Here is a 19,046-nt window from a genome sequence, read left to right as displayed (position 1 = left end):
ACAACTGTTAGCAATTTCTCCAACATGTGAAGTTCTGCTTTCATTTACCACCACAGCTGTCCCATGGGACATGCTAGATTGAGAGGGAAAGCCTGCCAGACCCACCCAGAGAACCTAATACACCAGTATAGATTTGGCCCTGGGGCAAATCTCTCTCCTCATATTGCACATCAGTGGACAGCCTCCAAACCTTGTCATTTGCTTTTCCCTTTCTTTAGCAAAAGCACTGCACCAAAAAAAAAACAACATTCACACAAACAAGCTTTCTGAAAGGCGGTAGGTATATACCTGAGACAACTTTAGGTATAACTCTGTAACCAGCAGAAAGAACATTTAAAATAATTATCTTGTATAAGACTATGGAAATGATGCAAGGGCCACAAGAAACTCACCCTATCTGCTCATGAAGTAGTGATGAGCTACTTGGTGGAAAGAGGCAGTGTGCAAGACAAAAAACCAGAAAACAACTCTGTATTGTGAAAGGATAGACAAAAACTAAGACAAATAGAATTGAACATAAAGAGAGCATCTTCACTAGAGCTGCCACATAGGACCTTCAGGGGAAATGGTTGTCAGTTTCACTGCAGAGCAATCATCTGAAAGACAGACTTTATATTCTAAAGATGTGCCAGACCAAATTCCCTTGTTTGCCTGGAGTCAAACTCTTCTTCCATTACTTGGACATTCTGGATCCTCAGCATTTGTTATGCTTGAACACAATAACTAGCACAGGAAGCAAGGAAAGAGAAAGACAGTCCCTGCATAAAGAGATGAAGAAGCTCTCTGGAAATGCCCGGATGGCTGTCAGATGGTTATTCTTTTAAGAGTTCCCCTTGTTGTACTGGAAATATTCCTCTTCAGCTCCTGCTATAATCAGGATTCCCTCCCATCACATTATCATTCTCTTTCCATTTTTCTTCCCTGGCTCCCTCCCTCTCAAAACACTAGCTTTAAGTGTTTAATTTTAAAGCAACAGTGTCCTCCATATATCTTCTCTAGCCTCCTCTTCATTATTTCACAAATATGCACATTCATAATTGGCTCAGTCTCCACTCACTTTCACTTCTCTGCAGTGATGTGGGGTGGAAAATTTTCCACAATGGATTTTTTCCCTCAATGATTTTCCTGCGGAAAAAAATCTGTTTCAGAAGTTTGTTAGTAACAATGAATGCATGCCAAACGCACATATAGTATGAGGCAAGATTGGCAGTTTCAAAGCTTTTAGGCATTGTTTACTAAACACACAAAAAATAAACATGCTAAATTGGATCACTCTCTAGGGCATCAGAAGATTTTCCAACGAAGCTGAACATTTTCCAAGGCACATTGCCCTATGCAGGTTGCACTGCTTTTCACAGGAAATTTTTTAACGTGTTGCAATTCAAAATTTTCTGTAAAACTCACACCACTACTTTTGTGCCTTCTGCTGCACTGCTTTCTAGCAGGGTCAGACCAAGACATTTTGCTGTCATAAGCAAAAAAAAAAAGATGGCATCCCCCCTTCCCATTCCACATACAGAAGCCAAGCAGACTGTCAGTTGAATCCTGCTTCAACCATGATGATGGGACAATAGCCTCCACTACACCTGAGGGCAGCAGGCAATCTTAAGGGGCACAGGTAAAACTGCATGAAACACACACAGCTTTTTTCTCCAACATTTTGCTGGTGTTCCCCACCCCACAGCATTTGCCCCTTGAGGTGGACATCTCACTCTGCTACCTGTATGCCTGGAACAGACTTCCCTCTCTCTAGTCATCAGTCTACTTTTGTAGGAATGCCGTGTTGTAATGATCCTAGCTTCACTGCTACTGGATTCTGCCCACCATGACAGATTATAAAGTCCTCTGGTTAGAGACTGTCTCAGTTGCATCATGGATAGTGGCTAGTACACTACTGTTTTCCTGGAGATAACTCTAGCCATGTTTTATTCTGGAATATTATACCATGGAGTAGTGGTAACTTTGGAAGTGAAGGAGCTCATTATGGCAACCTCCACAGCCATGGCCTCCAAGGAGGGTCCAAAAATGGAGGCAGCTGTGTTGATCCATTGTATGTAGCACACAGTATGATAATCAATTTATTAGAATCAGCACGACTGCAATCCTATGCATAGTGACCTGGAAGCAAGAGCTACTGAACTGGTGATCTTCTATCTCCACAGGTTCAACTTGTAACACACTGAGCTTTAGCAAAACATCTCAGCCAGCTGAAATATAATCTTTAGCTTTTAATTAGAAGTGCAAATACAATCTTGCAATGAAACATTATTGTTTAAGCTACTAGCATGAAGTAGGAACCCCGGCAAAGGAAAAGAAAGTATCCAGTCTCTGCTTATTTTGCTTATTCTATTATTTCCTCCATGCTAACTTGTTACAAACAAGCTTGGAAATCTCATTATGTCCGCATTCAACTTACCAGAGCAAGGAGAGTCCATCAACTACCCTGGTACTCTGACAGATGAAGTCATTGTCCCTGCTCTGAAAGTGGTGGTGCACCGCTGCACTCCCCCCTCCACTATACTATAGATTCCCATAGAAGATAACAGAAGCCACTAATTTTAACCCTTGGCTAGAGTGTCCATTCTAGAATCTCAATCCACCACAGTCCTCAACATGAAAAGCCCTAGATCCAGTTCCCAAGTTCTTTTTCAGCCCTTACCAGAGCTGAGCCAAGATATTTTACTGCACAAAGCAAATGACATCTGCACAAAGGAAATGACAACAGCCATGTGGTACACACAGCTTTGCCTTTCAACAGAGGGAAATGCTGGGGGGGGGAAAGGAGCTCAGAAGGAATGGCTGGGATGCATGTGCAGTGGCAGCAGCCCCCATCTACCATCTGCCACCTGAGGTGACAGCCACACTGCTTAATGGCAGGGCTGAGCAGACATTTACAGCCTTACTCATCAGAATATATGTCTGCTTTGGTGTCCTCACACTAGCCCATGCCAAAATACTGCAATGACTGCCCAGCATTCCTATATTCACATGACTTCGCTGTCCAACCAGTACCTAGAACAAAGAGGTTCATGAACTTTCAGTCCAAAATGGAAGGATCCTCAAAACAAAAAGGCAGAGAGCATTTAGATCAGCAAAAAGACTTCTAAAAGATTATTGCATAGTCATCTAAAGTGGATAATTCCAACTCTTCAATGCTCTTATTGTTATATACCTATGTTTTCTGAGACGCAAGAGATCAGCCTTAGGGGAAAGCACAAATGCATTCAAATGTGTGTGCACACACATGTTGGGAAATAACTCTAAACTACCAGTTTCCATGTATAGCAGACTATTCAAGTCGTTGGATATTTGTTTTTGTTTGACGGCCTATTTAAAACTGCTGTGAAGACAAAGCATATCCTCCAGTTTCCATTTAGAAAAAAAATCTGGGGTTGCCCAAAGAGGTTTGATGCTTTTCTTCCTTGAAAACGATCTTAGTCTTTGGCTTCAGAAAGGCCACACAGGCATGCTAATATTTCCCATCTATATTTGTAAACTATGATCAAAACATTTTATTAATCAGAAACTAGAATCATGTATTTTAAATCAGAGTAGTCTCTTATATTGGAAGGTTTCAGTTCATATGGCGTTCAAGTCACATGACATTATTTTAACATTTAAATCTAGATGCCTCTCATTGCAACATAGAAGACAGATTGCTATTACTCAATTAAACACTCAGAATGAATTACTTCACTGAGCAACAATATAATTGATTTTCAAGTAAGTACTATCAGTTAAAAGCAAATACCAGCCACCACATACACAATCCACTGTTAAAAGCTCTTTAAACCTTTCACTGCCGAACAATCTATACGGATTCCAACCACGCCAGCCCTTTGGGTGAAAGGTTGAACTGCCATACCAAGTTTTCATTCCCAGAGTTATTTTTTTTATAGCCAATCCAATAAATCCTTCAAATATAGTGGCAAGTAATGTAAATACTGAGATCTTTTCCAACAGAGCAACTGTATCATTCTTAATAAATGCACAGCATATGCAATATACACTTTAGTCCTCCTCCACAACCCCAAGACTTTCCATTAATGCATATTGAGTAATTAATGTACAAGCTTAGGAGACATTCTTACAGGAGACATTCTTGCAGTAGAAGGCAATATTTGGCCCCAAGCCCAAACCAAACTAGGGCAGGGGGCAGAGAAGAGAGAGAGAAATCCCACCTTGAGACAGGCACCATACTAGATGTAATACATAGATGCTTGAAGAGCTGAGGGGAAGATGGAGAAAAGTATATATGTCTCTTTCAAAGTATATCTTACCACTTTCATTCTTCTCTATTACATCCACCACCTCTCCAGCTTGCAGGCTGATCTCCGAGTTCTCCTGTTTCTCATAGTTAGACACCACCACATACTGCTCCAGGATCATAGGTTCAGAGCTGGCGTCAGCACCTGGGGAAGGGAAAAAGCAAGCTGTGAGCCAGCTTCCAGCCATGGCTCCTCGAGAGCGACCTCTGTCCATCCGACTCATGATAGGCCGATTTGTCACCAGTGCCAAGCCAATCAGAATACAACCTTGGCTCCCAGCATATCCCCAAATGGCTGGCCATATAGAAGCAGTTTCCTCTGGCCCAAAGCTCAGTAGCACAGAGGAACATTGGAGAGTGGTTGAGGAGGGGAGAAGGGAGGAAAAAAAACACCCAAGAGTTTAACACAACAGTATATTGTTAGACACTAAGCTGCAGGATGGAGTTTGAAAATAAACCTCTTTCCAACATGGTTGCCACACCATCCTTGTTCCCATTCAGAGAGAAAAATCCATCTCAGTCACAACCAGCATAAAAAGGGGAAAAAGGAAATCCAAGACTGTCTTGGTAAACGGGAAGGAGAAAAAAAAAGTCCACAATTTCTCCCCCTCATAGGCTGAGCTCCTGCCTTGCTCTTACAGGCTCGAGTGAGAGTCAAAAGGGGGGCTGTGGACGCCAATCATATTTGCCTCGAGTTACAGCCCTTAAATAGAAAACACATGAGCAGTGTTGAATAAGGGAGGTGGGGGTGGAGGAAGGGAAGAGGGGAGGGCGCAAAGGACTGTTTACTTGAAACAGAAGAAGAATTAGGGCACCAGATTCTTGCTTACACAGTTCCTCTCTGCTGCACTGTTCAATCTCTTTCCAAAGAAAACTCCCCCAAAGTGTCCCCCTGTCAAACTGAGATGTACACACATACACCACCATCTTTTTACATACTGCTGTAAAAAACAACAGTTCACATAGTAAGCTTCATTCTTCAAAGTTCCTTAAAACAACACAAAATGCTTGCATTGGATTCTCTCACCCCCACCCCACCACTCCTCATCCACCCTGGTGAGTGATGACCCAGCCGATTTCTTGCCTCCCATGCAATGTTTCCCACCCCCTCCATATTTCCTGGTTCATTTTCTTAAATCATATGGTTTTTTAAGCAAAGAAACAAAAGTGAGTTCTGCCACCAGGGATGAAGGGTCACTCTTTTTCTGCCTTACAGCAGCAAACTACAGCAAGAAGCATGCCTGCCCTACGCTCATCAGTCACTCAGAACATAAACAAGGGCCTTCCCCGCCCACTTCTGAACACCCACAGGAAAATCTGCCTTTGTACATTACTCCTCGGCGTCTGCAAGAAGAAATATGTGCTACAAAAGCATTTTTTAAGCCAGTGCTCTTTTCCCCCCCAGGCCTCCCTACACCCCACCCCCCACTGAAAAACAAAAATACTGAAAACCCTGCAGGAAATCAAACTTCTCCTCAAAGAGCTAATTGCCTTGCAGTCATTAAATTTTAAGATATTTACAAGATGACATGCAACCCACTGTGCACCTCCAAAGGGACGTTTCATTTCTAGTACAGGATTCTAGTTCTTTTCCCCTACATATTTCAGAGACCACATTTCAGTTGGTGGATACCAATTATTACTTTATTTAAAACATTTATACATTGCTTAATCATTTGCATTTCTGTTGTGCATCATGGAAACTTGGCTGGACGAGGCCTCAGCCCCGGTGCTTAGGGCCATGTGTCCAGCCGGGTTCCAGTACGTGCAGCAGCCGAGGGTTGGTAGGCGGGGAGGGGGTGTGGCAATTATCTATCGGGAGTCTTTGATTTTTACCAGACCTCCTCTCCACGAGACCACGTTTGTTGACTGCATGTACTGGAGGTTGGGCCCAAAGGGCAGTTTAGGAATTCTGCTTGTGTAATGCCCACCCCGCTGCACAGCAGACTCCCTGACCGAGGTGCTTGAGGTTGTCGCGGATGTGCAGGCTCTGTCCCCTAACCTAGTGGTTTGGGGGGATTTTAACCTGCACGCTGAGGCAGCTCTCACAGGAGCTCCTCGGGATTTCTTGGAAACCATGACTTCCTGGGAACTGCACCTTAGTAATACGGGGCCCACCCATGTAGCCGGTCATGCTCTTGACCTTGTGTTTGTCTCGGGAGGGGATGGAAGTGCTCTGAAAATAGGGGCTGTTGTTGTTAACCCCGTGTCATGGTCAGATCACTATCTGGTAAATATAGATCTCTCATTGCCGCACACCCTCCGCAGGGGACAGGGACCTATTAGAATGGTCCGTCCCAGGCGCCTGATGGAGCCTAAGGGATTCCTGAATGCACTGGGGAATTTGGAGTTGTCTGAAGGTCGCCCGGTCGAAACCCTGGTGATGGAGTGGAATAGGGAGATCACCGGGGCAATTGACCGGGTGGCTCCGAAACGTCCTCTCCCCCTGAATAGAACTCAGACTGCGCCCTGGTATACTCCACGGTTGCGGGGTCTGAGACAGGAGGTGAGACAACTAGAGCACCGGTGGTGGAAATCGTACTCTGAAGACGATCAGACGCTGGTTAGAGCAGCAATTGCAGCCTACCAAGTGGCAACGAAGGCAGCAAAGAGGGATTTCTTTGCTGCCTCTATTGCATCCGCAGAGTGTTGTCCCAGGAGGTTGTTCCAAGTGGTCCGAAGCCTGGTCGGTCCAGTTGTGCAGGAACCCATGGAACTTTCTAAAGCCTCCTGTGACATATTTGCTAAACACTTTGCTGATAAAATTGAGCGCCTAAAGAGTGCGATTCCGTATGCTGTGGATACAGGAAGTGTACCAGAGTCGGCCAGTTGCATTCTGGTCTGGTGGGATCGGTTTCAGCCTCTTCCCTCTGAGGAAGTGGACATGGTGCTCTCTACTGTGAAGCCAACCACTTGCTTGTTTGATCCTTGCCCTACATGGCTCATTTTGGGCTGTAAAGAGAAACTGAGCAAAGGGATAAAGGCAGTGGTGAATGCTTCTTTAGAAGAAGGTGTGGTGCCATTAGCCCTCAAGGAGGCGGTAATAAAGCCCATTCTGAAAAAGTCCTCCTTGGATCCCCAAGATTTAAACAACTTTCGCCCAGTTTCTAATCTTCCATTCTTGGACAAGGTCATCGAGCGAGTGGTGGCCGAACAGTTAAAGACACACTTGGATGAAGCAGATTATCTGGATCCATTCCAGTCTGGCTTCAGGACTGGTCATGGAACTGAAACAGCTTTGGTCGCTATGGTGGATGATTTAAGGAGGGCGTTGGATAAAGAAGAACATGCATTCCTCGTCCTCCTGGATCTCTCAGCGGCTTTCGATACCGTCAACCACAGTATCCTTTTAGATCGTCTGGAGAGAATGGAAATAGGGGGCACTGTTCTACGGTGGTTCCGTTCCTATCTCTCAGACAGACATCAACGGGTGGCATTGGGGGATAAGGTCTCGGACCCTTGGCCTCTCAATTGTGGTGTGCCACAGGGTTCTATCCTTGCCCCCATGCTATTCAACATCTATGTAAAGCCGCTGGGAGCCATCATCAGGAGATTTGGGCTGCGGTGCCACCAATATGTGGATGACACCCAGCTCTATCTCTCGTTTAAGTCCTCGCCAGAGTTGGCTGTGGAGACCATTTCCAAGTGCCTGGAGTCAGTAAGTGAATGGATGGGAGGAAATAGGCTGAAGCTAAACCCTGACAAGACTGAGGTACTGCTCGTGGGAGACAAGAGAAGGTTAGGAGCTTTAGACCTGGTGCTCAATGGGGTAAAACTGCCCCTGAAGGACCAGGTCCGCAGCCTCGGGGTCATCCTTGATTCCCAGCTGTCCATGGAGGCTCAGGTTTTGGCAGTGAGCCAGGCAGCTTGGTTTCAATTACATCTAATACAGAGGCTGCAACCCTATCTGTCTGTCCATCTTCTCCCACGGGTAGTACATGCCCTGGTCTCCTCTCGCTTACACTACTGTAATGCGCTCTACGTTGGGTTACCCTTGAAAACGGTCCAGAAACTGCAGCTGGTACAGAATGCGGCGGCACGTTTGATTACCAACAGCCGTCGCCGCGATCACATCACTCCGGTGTTACAAGATCTACACTGGTTACCAGTTGTTTACCGGGCCCAATTCAAGGTGTTGGTACTAACCTTTAAAGCCCTATACGGTCTGGGCCCAGCTTATCCGAAGGAACGCCTCCAGCATCAACAAATATGCTGCCTGACTAGATCAGCCACTCAAGACCTTCTCTCGGTCCCACCAGTCAAAACAGCTAGACTGGTGCGGACCAGAGAGAGGGCATTTTCAATCGTGGCCCCCACCCTCTGGAACTCTCTCTCTTATGATCTTCGCCATGCCCCCTCCCTGTCAAGTTTTCGCCAAGCCTTGAAAACCGGGCTATTCAGGCAGGCCTACAAGATCCCTGGGGTAGCCTAATTTTATTGGTTTTAGCTATGGGTGGGTTTGGTTTCGTTTTATATTGTAGTTCTTGGGTTTTTATGTAGTTTGTATGTTGTATTTTACTTGATCTTGTACGCCGCCTAGAGTGGCCGCTTGTGCGGCCAGATAGGCGGCCTAGAAATAAAATTTATTATTTATTATTATATAAATGGTGTACATAAAAACAAAGCATACATAAAAACAATAGAACAGTTCAACAAGGTGGGTGCCTATCTAATCTCAGTGGGGACTGGGGAGGGAGTTCCACAGGCTTGGGCCTACACCATATATCTTTACTATGTATCTTCATCCAATATATGGCAAAATCCTCCTTAATGTTTGCAAGGATGACTAACAGCTCCTTAGTCAAGCATGTTTACTTAGGAAGTAAGTCAAGGAAACAAGCACATAACTGGCAGCTAGGGTGGCCACAGGGGACATTTAAGGTCTGTCCAATCCAAATCCAACTCAAAAGAAAAAGAACCATAAGGAGACAAGGGGCCTTCAAGTTGCCTATTAACCTTTAGCCCTGGATAACAAACTAAGCAGACATACAGTCACAGTCTTCATTTCTACTATGGTGAGATATATTTCTATTACAATTTTCCCCTAAAATTGCCCCTATACATATAAAATCAGCATATACAAATCTGTGTTTGCTTTTCTAATACAGGAAGCTGCCTTATACAGTACCAGACCATTGGTCCATCTATCTCAGTATTGTCTACACTGACTGGCAGCAGCTCTCTAGAGTTTCAGGCAGGGGTCTCTCCCTACCCTACCTGGATATGCCAGGAATTGAACCTGGGACTTTCTACATGCAAGGCAAATGTTCTGCCACTGACCTACAGCCCTTCCCCAAAGAGATAAATTTTCTCTTTGGAGGAGATGCATGAATTAACACACTGACCTGATAGTCTACTCTTGGGTTAAGAAGGCCTTTTTAATTCTACTGGGTTTTTGAGATATTGCTTTTACTACGAAGTTGGGAAGGATTTCTTATCTATCACACCTTCTTAAAGAATGTTTCTTTTATGATTGGGCAGAATGGGACTACAGCCTCAAACCCCTTTCTAACTATCATAGTCATCATAATCTACAATTCTTCACGGGAAGGGCTTAAGAAAGTATGCTGGATCAGGCCAAAGGCCCATCTAGTTGAGCATCCTGTTCTCACAGTGGCCAACCAGATGCCTGTGGGAAGCCCGCAAGCAGGCCCTGAGTGCAACAGTAACAGCATTCTGAAGAAACAGGGAGCATATATCTATATCTTTGCCATTCCATGCTTCTCTGCAATATCAACAGCCACCCTAACTGAGGCCTAAAAAATATCAACTATTTCTAGAAAAATTGTGCAACTATTATGGTTTCCATTCTCAATCCTGCAAAATGACCAAGCTGCTCAAAATTAATTTTCCAGTGGTTCCTCTCAAAAGAGAGGGTACTCAAGATTCAAGTCAGTCTAGGAGGGTGTTCATCCCCATTTCTATACAGAAAATGTATGTATGTGTTCAGGGACACTCTTCAACATCAAATTGTCCATGTCTTTATATTAAAAATAGGAGATTGATCCCTAACTAAGGGTTAAGCCCTGCATTCCTCCCTCTCTCAGTTGTTTTTTTTAAATACTTGTTGTAAGTGAAAATACTTAAAATAGGGGCTCTTCAAAAGATGGAAGATTTCCTTTCCATGTAGGAAATATAATGCAAGTAGTACATAGATCATCATACAAGCAATAATTCTACTTGTGCTTTGCAGGCTTCCCACAGGCATCTGGTTGGCCACTGTGAGAATAGGAGCTTTGTATTTACCCAGTTTTTGTGTTTCCTATATTACTTCATTAGGTTATAATCAACATAATTAAACAAAAGATTCAAAACGAAACAAAATTAAGATCCTTCTGTACTCCACAGAATGGCTACTTTCCTAATGGTCAAGTCAATAAGAGCATGAAGTACGTTTAGAGCTGAGCCAGGATAGGAGCGAGGAGGAGGTATTTTATGAACTTTTTTTCAACATTAAAAAGGCACCTCCCCTTCAGCTCATTTATGTAAAAGTGAGTTAAAGCACTTGCTTATTTAGGAAGAATACCCTTACTCTTACTTTTATACTCTTATTTGCTCCCAGTGATGTCAGCAACCTGTACCCAGATCAAATTGGCTCATCTTGTTTCTAATCTGATTGCCAATTTGTCTTCGATTACTCTAGGAAGAAGAAAGAAGCCCTGGCTAAGGGGGAGGGCGGGTAACCGAAGCAGCAACTGATTAGGAAAACGGCAGTGAACAACTTCTGAAAAAGGCGAGAACACCTAAAACTCCAAATATGTGAACATTCAGGAACATTTCTAAGTCCCCCTAAAGCACCATTAGGAATAAGGGAACATTGAACATAGTCCTAGCTACATCACACACTTCAGATTATTCCCACTGTTCCACCCACTGCTGGAGTGTCAAACTAAATCCAGGATACATATATTGGGAGTGAAAAGCATAAAATTTATACCATAAACAAACCTGATTAGTTTTGAGGATGCTGTGACTAAGGGCTATGCAAAAATCCTATATAAATATAAGTTTCTGAAAAGGGGTGGCATCATCTACTTACATCCAGTCTTCTCTTTAGTATCACACAATCAACAATGAACACAAAAATGAGGTAACAAATATGGAAGCCACCAAAGGGCTATCTTTCTTGATTCTAGTTCTAACTATACTCTGTATATCTTTGTCCTTATCCATGCCTGCCTGCGTGCCCTTCTCTCTGGTCCCATTATTTCGGCACACACACACCCCAACTCTACCAAAGTTAGCCAACTCCTCATTTTAAATTGCAACAGATATTTTAACGGGGGATAATGGAAATTTGTCTTACCATGAATTTCTGTTTACTGGGGATGATGGATGACCTTCCTGATAGGGATGACTCCTAGTGGAAGGAACAGGCAGGGTCCTCTAAAGCCTTTTGCCTCCTCTCCAGGAGGAGGAATCATCCCTCTCACCAGACAGAGTAGACCCTGCCTGTTCCTTCCAGTAGGAGACATCATCCCTATCAGGAATGTCATCCATCATCCTCAGGTATTAAAATGTCCTATACACAGTTAGCAAGACCAGTACCTTAAAATAAATGGCTAAAAAAAAAATGTGTGTGTACACATCCCACACAGCGTTCACTAGTCCCCTGATATTTGACACAATCAGTGCTCACGTAACATCTGGTCTTACTTTTGTGTGTAGATTTCCTTTTTGAAAATCTCTGATCACAACTACTCACTACTTTTCAAGGCTCCCTACCTCCACCCACTTTAGATTTGCTGGTTTCAGAGGTGACATCCAGCCAAGAAAAAGTTGAGACAGAGGAAAGTCAGATTCCTTTCCCTAACCCCCTCAGCGTCTTGGAAAATTGGCTCACACCCTGCAGAATTCAATCAACTAGGTTACAGGTAGAAAAAGTTTAGGCAATGGTATTCCACACAGATGCGTGAAACCACTTGGAGGGCATCCAAGAAGCTGCCAGACAAGTTCTCCAACAGTTGGAGAGCACCTAAGTACTTTGGCATTTGACCCATTTCAACTGGCTGCACCAAGTGTGGATTCTTTTAGCTGTGCTTTGAGACAGAAACGGCATAGAGATTGACCTTTTAAAGAGAAAGCAGGAATGAAGGTTGTGGAAGAACATTCCTAAAGGTAGCAATTTGGGTTAGAGGAACAGGAAATGTGTTAGACCAGGTGTTCTCTCTTTGCTCAGATCAAGTGTTCTCAAAGTGCACTCAAGGCAGAACCTTTACATTTTGGCAACCACATCTTCCTCCCAATTGCTTTTGCTGAGGGAAGAGAAATATGGGGACAGATGGGAGGGAGAGGTGCTTAACCCCATCCCCTGAAAACAAATCTCTTTTCCCCTAACTAGCTGGGGGAAACGGGAGGGTATAAAACTGTCTGAAGTGTAATTGCCAGGGATAATTGGTGTACAGGGGAAGGATCAAGCACCTACTCTCACCTACTGTACTCCCTACAAATGCCTCCCCAACATTAGTATTATGGAAGGAAAGCATGAGAGAAAGAGAGGATATTCTCAACCCCATGTGTATACCCCACCCTCATCTGCAACTTAAGAAGGAGCATTTCAAGACCAGTAGTGTAGTGCCAAATTCAAAAGTCCTTTCATATTAGTCACACATGCCCCCAGGATTCACCATCTCTTCTGCAATTACAGAATCATAGAACCAGAATAAAACTGCTGTGTGCATAAGCTCTCCCCACCGCCAATCTCTCTCTGAGGGCTAAATGTTGCCAGAAACTTTTTGATTTCAAGAAATCTGATATGAAGCAAAGTGTGAGACTAGGACTTGGGAGACCAAGGTACTTTGCCACCGAGCTCACTTCTCACTTACCCTAGAAGCCCATCAGCATGAGAGAGGTGGCTATGGGCTTATCCACATGGGAGCATAACTTTGGGCTAAAGATGTTGTTTTTGCCTTCATTTTCTGTTTGCACTGTCCACAGTAAGGACTCAATGCCAGCTGCAAACATGGTGTTTTCTAGTCACACTTGAGGGAAAGCATCAATCACACAGTTTCCTAAAGTCCATGACCTCTAATTTAACATTTCCACTTCCCCTGGTTACCTGGCAACTGAGCATGCACAGTTTATTCTACCAGTAAGTTTCATTAAAAACAGACCAACCAGAAGAGCGATTATTTGTATTTTCACTGGTATAATACAGCTGAAATACAAATCTTTGTTTGAGCAGTGTTATGCTTTTGTGTACAAGTTAGGGGGGAAACAAATATAAGGCACCATTTGCAGCAACATAAAAAAGGCTTGCAGAACGGGAGAGAGCAGTGGAAGTTTCTCTTCAGCCCACAGGAAATGAAATGAAAGAAGGTAGGAAGAGGGAATGGGTGTGGAGAGGGGAATGATTGACACACCCACTTAAAAACATTGGAGCAAAGTCTCTGCAAGCCCTAGAGATACGGTGTGATGGCTTTTTTCCTTCCCTTTCCGAATTATCAGAGGATTATGTTAGTATGGATTTACAGGGGGGAAACTCTGTGATAGCTTCCGTTTGCCTGTAACGTTATGTGAATCACGCAAATTAAAAGGGGATGTGAGTAGCACCAAACACACACTAAACCACCGTGTAGATGAGTCCTCTGTTAGAAGTCAATGTGGGCCACTGCGCTAGGCTGTTTGATACATTTTCTTATTGTTCATCAAATTAATCCAGTGTGCCATAATAATCCATTCCAGGAATTTGGAGGGGGGGGGAGGAGGAGGAGGAGGAGAGATAAGTTGAAACAGCCAACTTGTTTGCTTAAGTATTAAACACAGAAGTCTAACAAAAACTGAAAAAAATCAGTATGCTTCGTTTAATGCTTTGCATACAATAGTTTCCTTCCATTGAGTTTTTGCTGCAAAGGGTTGTTAGCCCACATTAGATGGATTTTTACTGGAGGTCCAATTGCCTGCCGCTTGTCATCCTGACAAATCCAGCCAGGTAATACTGTACAGTCCCGGAAAGAGAATTTGGTTCAGAGGTTTAACATTTTACAGGTGCAAGCTTCCCTTCTCAACCTCAGTCTCTCTCACACTTAGACATGTGTGTTCTCATGGCCATGTACACATAAGATATCAGATGGGCTGCAAAATTTGCTTTCCATTAAAGTGCTGAAAGCCATAATTTGATACCTGAACAAGCTTAGAGTTCTCTAAACCAAAGCTCTGCTTAATTAGGCACATATGGCCTCCATGCATAATCAGAGGGCAAATCTTTGCCTTTAATCGTTCAGACTGCCTTTTCCTTTCAGTGCTATCCAGACTGAGTATTCCCTATAACCCCCTCATAAAATATATTTGTTCTTTAGAGCTTAAGACAAGGAAGAATTTGCTTCTTCCAGGAAGATCCCCAAGGCTACTCATCTCAATATCTATTTTGATCCCTACAAGATGCACACCCAGGCTCTAGCACCAATTGTAAATCCCTAGCTTATGTCCAGGGCCAGAAAGCATGTGCTTAATGTACAAGGTTAGCATATACTCCAGGAAGCCACTCTAGCTATCAACACTTAATTGCTTTGGAATACTGAGCTCGCATGGTAGTATCACCCAGACTCTAATTTGATGATTATACCTCAAATGTTTCCAGATTAATCTGGGATGCACTTGCATGAATGGCATTTATGAGGCATGTCAGATACACAATGAGACATACAAAGCATGGTGCAGTAAGAATTATGCACATATTACAGTAACAGAACCAGATATCTCACACTTCCACAAACTATAATGTCACTTCAAGAAACATAAAAGTTGTGTTCAACTCTTCTCCAGCATTAATTTTTCGATCTATATAAAAGCCAAACCAACAGAGATAAAAAAGTGAGGTGGCACAAATGGTGTCAAGACTGTAGTCACCAAGGAGAGTTGGTTATTGCAGAACTGGGCACATGTGGACAGTAGCTTGGCCCTCAAGACTATCGTATTTCAAATATGAGAAGCCTAAAAGTATAAGCACCCAAACACAATTTGAAATAAGTTTGTTATTAACATTCCTATTTCTGAGTGCTCAACTCGTCACTATGAACATTTGGTGTCAGCAGTACCAGAGGTCTTGATCAACATAGCTGGCTCAAAGCCACAGCTGGTGAGAGAAGAAGGTTGTCATTCTTTCCCTCAAAATCAGGCACCATTCAAACCAGAGTCAAAGGTGGGGGGGGCAGAATGTCACACTGCAAAAGCAGGATCGCATAAAGGCCATTAACATGTTAAGATGGTAACCAGATGGTCAGTAAGTAGCAGTGTTCTCTTTGGTAACAGAAAACAAATGGGAACCACAGAACAGCCTAATTCTGTCGTCCAGTTTTGTGTTGTGTGTGCTCCTGACGTGTGAATTATGAAAAAACATTGGCCGAGTAATTAATGGTAATTAATAAATAGAAGTCGAGTATTAAAAAAATCAGGATATACTTCAATTTATAGAAGTAGTGAGCATTGGAAGAAGGGGCTGCTTGAATATGGAAGCACCCATTGGAATGATTTCAAGCACAACCCACCCTGAGCGGACCCCATGCTTCAGCTCTATTTACAACCTCCCCGCTGCCGCCACCATTTCCTCAAGGCTGTGCTTGCTGCTTTTTGCATTTCAAGATAATAGGTGCAAACATTGGTGTTAGCACCCATGACCTGGCTGCAAAGCCTGTTGTTCCAAAAACTGCAGGGCAGAAGTCAACCCAACTATGCAGATGTGTGGGACTAAAAGGTCTTCAGGTGTGGGTTGCTTTTTGCCACCACCACCCCAAGCCATTTAGGGGCATTCAGCACTTTTAAATCTGTTTTTAAAAGAACTGTGGAGACATTATGTCTCTGTGGATTTCAATAGGCAGATCAGATCAGTGGTGGCTAATGGCTCTATGTCAATGGGACAGGGGAATCTGTTCTGGGCTTTAGCCCAAACTTGCTTAAGCACTTTGGACAGCTCCTTGAAAGTTCAGACTACCTGGAACAAATTCCACTGCCCCACCGACATGGAGCCATCACCCACCACTGCATCAGGGCTTTGTGAGCATTTTCAAAAACTCTCAACCTTCTGCAAGTACTCAAAGGAATGCTCACAAGACAGAGATAATTTTCAAGCCAAATATAGGGATGTTGATGCTTTCAGTGACTACTTAACTATTAGCTCATCTCAAAATACCCCACCCACCCAAAATGAATGGAAATGGACTGCCTTCAAGTCAATTCCGACTAATGGCGACCCTATGAATAGGGTTTTCATGGTAAGCGGTATTCAGAGGGGGTTTACCATTGCCTTCCTCTGAGGCTGAGAGGCAGTGACTGGCCCAAGGTCACCCAGGGAGCTTCATGGCTTTGTGGGGATTCAAACCCTGGTCTTCCAGGTCATAGCACCCACCCAACACACATATAAATAAAAAGGTGGCAAGGGGAGGGGATGAAATAGTTCCAAGCGAAGTCCAGCTTTAGAAGACTAAACAAGCACAAGTTTACAAGAGGAAAAAAAGTTCCAAGTTCTGCAACTCAGTAAACCCAGCTCAGTGTTGAGCATTATTACAGGTTATAAAAATGTGTTCTGGTTGCATTGTCTGGGGAATATTCAGTGCTAATCCTATTCAGAACAGGCTCAATGAAGTTAATAGACATAACTAATTAGATCTCATTAGTCTCATTAGTTGCATCCATAATAAGCCTACTCCAAGTAGGATTTAGTTGCATACAATGGTCTTTCCCCCCCCTCAATAGATCAGAGTAATTTGGAGTCTAGGATTGACAGACAACAAGTAACAAGAGTAAAAATGGTTTTTGCAAATAAGGGGAGACAACAGATGTAAAGGGCAGGAACTGGACAGGAAGCTCTTCCTCTTGGCATGCGCAGAGTGCCTCCTCAATCGGGCATATACAACAGTCATTCCATACACAGCGAGGATTAAGGAGTAGGGCTTTCTAACTAGATGACATTCATCATCCCTGTAAAGTAATTAAACACTACTAACCACATGAATCTCTAGCCTTCTTCAGTTTTTAAGTTCTCAGCTACAACAGTCCACACATGCTGTCAGGTCTCAACAAAAGTGAGAACTAGAAACATTTTTTTTTTTAAAAAAGGAGAGTTGAAAGGGGGCCATGGTCAGGAAGCCAGATGTACTAATGATTAGGTCTGAGGCTATGTATTGGCTCTCTACAGTGGTTTCCAAACATTTTTTTAAAAAAAGATCCTGTTCCCCTTTAAAATTAAATATGCTTTGTTCTGTCTACCCTCTAATCTACCCACCCCAATGATAATAACTCCCCAGCATTCTCCAGGTGATCTCCATTTCTTGAAAAAAGAAAAAATCTGGGCAGATGAATAGATATCATATACCTGCATTCCTTGGCTTTTCAGAACCTAGCATGCAAGCCTTGGCCTGAAGCTTTCCATTTTAATCCACCTCAAGCTCCCAGCCCATATTGTACACAGCCATTCTATTTTTCTTATGAGTTGGTAGTTTATAAATTATACAGCCACAAGAGTGGCTGTATACTATAGTCAGCATGGACTTTTTGCATTCTGCAATGTTAAATCAAAGATACCCCCCATGCCACTCTGATGCTTCCCATAAGATCACTTCAAAACAAAATCTTACAAAACGTATAGTCCTGAACTCAGAAACACTTGCTTAACAACCCTCTCAATTTTCATGGTGATATACAAAACAGTCAGAGAGAATCGAGAGTTCAAAGTGTAAAAAGAGAGAGAGAAAAACCAGACCCCCTTTGGACTTTTTTCTGTCAGAGTTCTCATAATCTGTTGAAATTCATTAAAAATCAGCCATGTTCACAGAGTACCTGTAATCCCATTACTGACCTTGCCCCATACTCGGACCTTCATCTTTTGCAGTTTAAAAGTTACAAAAATGCCTGGCTGATTTTTAATTAATTTAATAAGTTTAAATTAACTCAATGATAATCTTGGGCATGCTCTGCAAGAACCAACTGTCAGTGTTCTAAAAGCCAGAGTCACAGCTGCTGGGCTTGCCTAATCAGGGGGCCACACCCACACCAGACCTTGATTTCAGTTGAGACAGTCATGGCTTCCCCCAAAGAATCCTGGGAAGTATAGTTTGTGAAGGGTGCCGAGAGGAGACTCTTACCCCTGACAGAGCTCCAGTGGCCAGAGTGGTTTAACAGTCAGTCACTCTCATTGAAGGTCTGTGAGGGGAACAGGCCGTCTCCTAGCAACTCTCAGCACCTTCCACTAATTACACTTCCCAGGATTCTTTGGGAGAAGCCATGACTATCTAAAGTGAAATCAAGGTCTGGTGTAGGTGTGGCCAGGGACAGCTTTGGTTGAAATTTGGGTGGGAGGCTACATGTGCCTACTGTAGAATAAAAAGGTGGGGAAAACCCTGAAAAACAATGATACCGTTCACAATGTTTTCCTTTTGGAAAGGAAAGGGGCTTCCCCCTCTGCCCAGTACCTTTTGCTTCTGTTTCTGTGAATATGTGAAGTACAGCAACACTTTGCAACACTAAAAAAAAGCTCCAAAACAATTGTGGAATAATGCCACTGACTGTTCTGCAGAATAGTTTCCAACGGACATGAGTTGCGTCTCAGTTTGCACAAGATAAAACAGTGGGAGGTGAAATATATTCTAGCAAAATTCTAGGTGTGCTCTATGTTTTTAATTGACCATGCCCACCTTTTCTTAAGTGGAGTAGTTTAAGCATAACAGGCTGAAAAAATGCATCTTGGGCAGGCCAAGTTTGTTTTTCTGACAGCTAGAGTAATTGCTTAAGTAGCAATATATTGTAATCAGTCTGATTTTACATCAAACTGCAGTTTCAGACTCAA

At 43.3% G+C, this 19,046-nt stretch overlaps 1 protein-coding gene across 6 annotated transcripts in view; it reads right to left on the bottom strand.

Annotated features, from left to right (window-relative positions):
- The window catches only part of SH3PXD2A (SH3 and PX domains 2A), a 426,239-nt gene that overhangs the window by 105,962 nt on the left and 301,231 nt on the right, over nucleotides 1-19,046 (bottom strand). For all 6 annotated transcript variants that reach the window (XM_061636089.1, XM_061636087.1, XM_061636088.1 and 3 more), the window contains one exon: nucleotides 4,281-4,412. In XM_061636089.1, the coding sequence (XP_061492073.1) occupies nucleotides 4,281-4,412 (132 nt within the window). The remainder of the gene's footprint in view (nucleotides 1-4,280; nucleotides 4,413-19,046) is intronic.

This window comes from Rhineura floridana, chromosome 7 (genome assembly GCF_030035675.1).
Source record: "Rhineura floridana isolate rRhiFlo1 chromosome 7, rRhiFlo1.hap2, whole genome shotgun sequence".
NCBI classification, from domain to species: Eukaryota; Metazoa; Chordata; class Lepidosauria; order Squamata; family Rhineuridae; genus Rhineura; species Rhineura floridana.
The sequence above is the reverse complement of the archived record's forward strand: the minus strand, read 5'-3'. Positions and strand labels throughout refer to the sequence as shown.